Here is a 4,272-nt window from a genome sequence, read left to right as displayed (position 1 = left end):
ACATACATACATACATACATACATACATACATACATACATACATACATACATACATACATACATACATACATACATACATACATACATACATACATACATACATACATACATACATACATACATACATACATACATACATACATACATACATACATACATACATACATACATACATACATACATACATACATACATACATACATACATACATACATACATACATACATACATGTGCACTGTGCGTGTGACTCTCCCATCCTCCTGTCGATCCACGCCTACCTGCTCCCTGGCCTGCGCCTCCTCCTCGGGGCTTATAGCCGCCACATCCCCCAGCTCCGCCTCCAGCGCACCCGCCTCCGCAGATAGGCACAGCTCATCCAACGCCGACACGAGACCGAGACTGGCAGCCACATACATGCCCTAGAAGCGAAAAACGGACAACAGCAACAACAACAAAAAGGCACGCGGAGAGCTTATGTTGGCCAGGAAAAGGAAGTTTGTGGGGAAGGGGAAGGGCGCGGAGATGGCGCGTGTGAGGGTGAAGAGTAGGTAGGTAGGTAGGTTGGGGTTACTGGGCACATTCCGCAAAACCCTAAACCCCGCATAAAAAGCACCGCAAGCCCGGCATCATACCCCTCACAACCCCCCATCGGCCCGTGGGCCGATCCTACCCCCCCCCCCCGATTCCCCACCCTCGCCGAGCTCCCCTCACCTCATCCTTGAGCACCAGCCGTGCCAGTACCCTCTGTAGCTGCATCAGCGCCAACACGTGGCAGTGCAGCCCCCGGGCCCGCAGACAGGAGCTCAGCAGGTCCAGGTAGGACATGGTCAGCTCAGTTTGGGGAAGCAGCTCGCGGGACAGGGCGCCGACGGAGCCACGACCCGCGTCGGCGTGTAGGGATGCGAACAGCTCGGGAGTCAGCTGCGGGGTTTCAGGGGAAAGGGGGGGAAAGAGAGGAAGGGAGGAGGTGGGATTTCTGTAAGTGTCTATCGGTGTGTATGTGTGTGTGGGGGGGATTGTTGGGTAGGGGTTGTTGGACGGAGGATGGAGTTTAGGTTGGAGGTAGCGCGCGGGGAAGGCAGTTGACGAAAAGGGCTGGCGCGTGGTCTCTGTGTCTGTCTGTATGTGTTTGTGTCTGTAAATCCGTGTGTAAATCCGTGAGGGGGTGAGATCTCAGGTATCTAACACATCACCACTCAAGACATGCAGAGCTACGTGCGCGCTCCGAAACCCACCTGCCATGTGCCCCATCCCACCAACGTGTCCGGCAGTACGGCATGTGGTTTCGGGAGTTCCCGTTCTGGGGGCGGCTCCCGGCCTTGAGCCGCAGCTGCCGCCAGCTCCGCATGGTAGGCATCTCGTGCGGTCACGTAGCGGGTGTGAGCGGCGGAGTGGAGGGCCTGCGGGCGAGTAGAGAGACGGAGAGGAAGGGGAACTTTCCTTGGTCGGCAAGGAAACCCAAAGAATGAACTGCCGATAAAAAAAGGGAAAGGAGGAGGCTGCAGATGGATGTGAGATGGCCGTGCGGCGAAGCCAGGTTAATTTAACAATCTCTCCTGTCCCCCAATCTTAGGAGGAGGAAAAAGGTACGGATATGAAGGAGGTTAAAAATTGTACGGAATTGTAGGTTTTAACCTTGCATCATGTTGTCACCAAAACAAAACCACCATACCTGCGTCAGCAGTCTCATGAAGTTATGGTGGGCGGCTAGCATGTAGTCGTACTGGTCGGTGGCGGAGGAGGCGGCCTGGGGGTCGGAAGGAAAGGTGGTCATGCAAGGTGGGGGTCACCGGGTTCACCGCGGGCAAGGGGGCGAAGTCGGGAGCAGTGGCAGGTGGTGGCTGCCGCCGCCTGACCCGGACGTGGCAGGGGAGAGAAAAGACGAACCACGAACCACGAGTGAAGCTGATGCCAAGGAGGATAAGACAGCTACGCCAGAAATAGTTAGACTTATATGCGGACGCGGGGGAGTCGGGGAGGTGACAGATGGCCTTGCATGAGCCGGTGTACATAGGCCCTGAAGGAAATGTCAATAAGGCCGTAAGGCCCTGAAGGAAATGTCAACAAGGAAGTGTCCACCAGCGACACCAGCGCAAGACACGCCGCATTACGTACCGTCTTTGCAGAGGTACACGGACACGCATACACGCACACACGCGCATACATACATACACACATACACGTATATGCACCCTGTTCCGTCTCCCTTTCCCGTCAACACCGCGCTACAGCTGTCTGCCCGCCATAACCCCAGCACGTACAAGCACCCCCCACCCCACCCCACCCCACCCCACCCCACCCCACCCCACCAGCATGGGTATTTCGATTGAGTTACATACCGTGGCAAGGGCTATTCCCCACTCGCCAGTTCCCGCTGGCGGCTCACATTTCCTCCAAACAACCCCCCTCCCTCCTCCCCCCCCACCATCATACCTGGCACGCCATCACGTAAATTCGCGCCAGCCGCTCCAGATGCGTACTGCCCAGCTCCTCAGGGACCCGGTTAGGGTCCGGAGGGGCGCTGGCACCGCCGCCGCCGCCGCCGCCCCCGCCTCCACCGCCGCCGCCGCCGTCCTCCGTCAGCCTTCCCCCGTCCATGGAGGGCGCCCGGCTGAAGCTGCGACTAAGCACCCGGCGGAAGGAGTTGCCACGGCCGCCGCCGGTGTTGTTGGTCTTGTGGAGGTCGTTCTCGTCCTCGTCGGAGCCGTCATTGTCCACTGATGGCGACGAGTTGTCATGTTCATGGGGAGGTTCATGGGGGGGTGAGGGGAGCTTGGGTCTTGCGGTGGCCTTTCCACATGCGGCAAGAGCAAAGAAAGTCGCCCTTCCTGTCCTATCCTACCTGTGCGCTCCGTCATGACTGCAAGTCCCTCCCTCCCTCCCTCCCTCCACATCATGACATCACGGCAATTGGCGCACAAGCCGCCTTCCCCTCCCTCCCACTTCAATCTTTTACTTCCAGGTCGACGACTCCTTCTTCGCTCCCTCCCTCCCTCCCTTACCCCAATCTCACGAGGCCAGACAACGATGACACCAACGATGACACCAAGCTTTACTTCCGGAGCCACGAGTTGATGATTTCATCGCTTGGGATTCACGTGGGGCAGTTTCGGACTTTGGACGCCGGCAATTCATTTCTGGTTTCCTCGCATACGATTCATCCCTGCCTCCCTCCCTCCCTCCCTCCCTCCCCGCTTCCCACTCTTACAGTTCCCTGTGTCGTACTCCAGCAGTGCATCGGCCGCCGCCAGCAGGACTTCCTCCGCCGCCTCCTTGTCGTCGCTGCTGCTCAGAAGCCACTCCGCGTAGCTGCCAAGTAGGGGGTACGGGCAACCCCAATCCGGGGGTAAACACCAGGTTGGTGGGGCAGGGTGGGGCAGGGTGGCGAGGGTGGCGGATTCGGGGTGGGAGGTTGGGTGGGTTAGGGGGGAAGGCGACACGCAGAGACCGGACTGGGGCCAGGATGGGTGCATGGGGGGTTGAAGGGAAGGAAAGCTAGGGCTCAGACAGGTCTTGGGTTACAGCGAACCGACACCCAGCAGCAGGCTTTGCGGGGCGCTGTGGAGGAGGGGAGCAGAGCGGAAACAAACAGACAGACAATCAGACGAGCTTTCGTAAAGCGCATAACTAAAACGGCCCAAATTCCTTCACGGGGACTTCTTCATGAAGGCGGGCGGAAAGGAAGGCAGGGCGAGGGGGACCTGCAAAACACAACGAAACACAGCACACAGGCAAAACCATCGCCACCCCTCAACCCAACCCCCATCCCCAACCATTCGCACCATCGCACCCACCGCCACCGGCGGACAGGGCAACCCCCACCCCCACCCCCACCCACCCCCACCCCCCCACCGCAGACCCCTCACCCCGCCAGTGCCAGCGCCTTGAGCCAGCCCGCCTCCCCCACAGCCGCCGTAGCCGCCTTGTACGCCGCCACCTGGTCGTACCGGGCGGCGCTGTGGTGTGCCAACACGGACCAGGCGTAGGCCTGACATGATGGTGAAAGGGGGGAGAGGGGATCGATGATGGGGTAGTGGGGGACGGGGTGGGGCGTAAGGGCACATCACCGAGCCTTGGCTGGCGGGGCAGCTGTCCAGGTGGGCTTAAGGATGAGGGAGAAAGAGGGCCCGAGTACTTCACCACGGCACATGATTAGGAGCATCACCAAAGGAGGAGGGACGGGGCGGATGGGGCAGATGGTTGAGTGTTCAGGAGGGGAGCAGCGGGAAAGTTGGGGATGATGCGGCCCTCTTCCAGTGCCTTTCCCCCC

General features: G+C 59.2%; 1 protein-coding gene across 1 annotated transcript in view; it reads right to left on the bottom strand.

The window, feature by feature from the left end:
* Nucleotides 1-4,272, bottom strand: part of VOLCADRAFT_88675 (uncharacterized protein) — a gene marked incomplete at both ends in the record, with an annotated part of 26,681 nt that overhangs the window by 10,664 nt on the left and 11,745 nt on the right. Inside the window, 7 exons of the mRNA XM_002948193.1 lie at nucleotides 281-421; nucleotides 714-923; nucleotides 1,238-1,402; nucleotides 1,675-1,749; nucleotides 2,436-2,719; nucleotides 3,211-3,311; nucleotides 3,869-3,990. Coding sequence (XP_002948239.1) covers nucleotides 281-421; nucleotides 714-923; nucleotides 1,238-1,402; nucleotides 1,675-1,749; nucleotides 2,436-2,719; nucleotides 3,211-3,311; nucleotides 3,869-3,990 — 1,098 coding nt within the window. The remainder of the gene's footprint in view (nucleotides 1-280; nucleotides 422-713; nucleotides 924-1,237; nucleotides 1,403-1,674; nucleotides 1,750-2,435; nucleotides 2,720-3,210; nucleotides 3,312-3,868; nucleotides 3,991-4,272) is intronic.

The sequence above is a fragment of the Volvox carteri genome (genome assembly GCF_000143455.1).
Source record: "Volvox carteri f. nagariensis unplaced genomic scaffold VOLCAscaffold_9, whole genome shotgun sequence".
Lineage (NCBI taxonomy): Eukaryota > Viridiplantae > Chlorophyta > Chlorophyceae > Chlamydomonadales > Volvocaceae > Volvox > Volvox carteri.
Note: the sequence above shows the minus strand (reverse complement) of the source record. Positions and strands in the feature narration are given on the sequence as shown.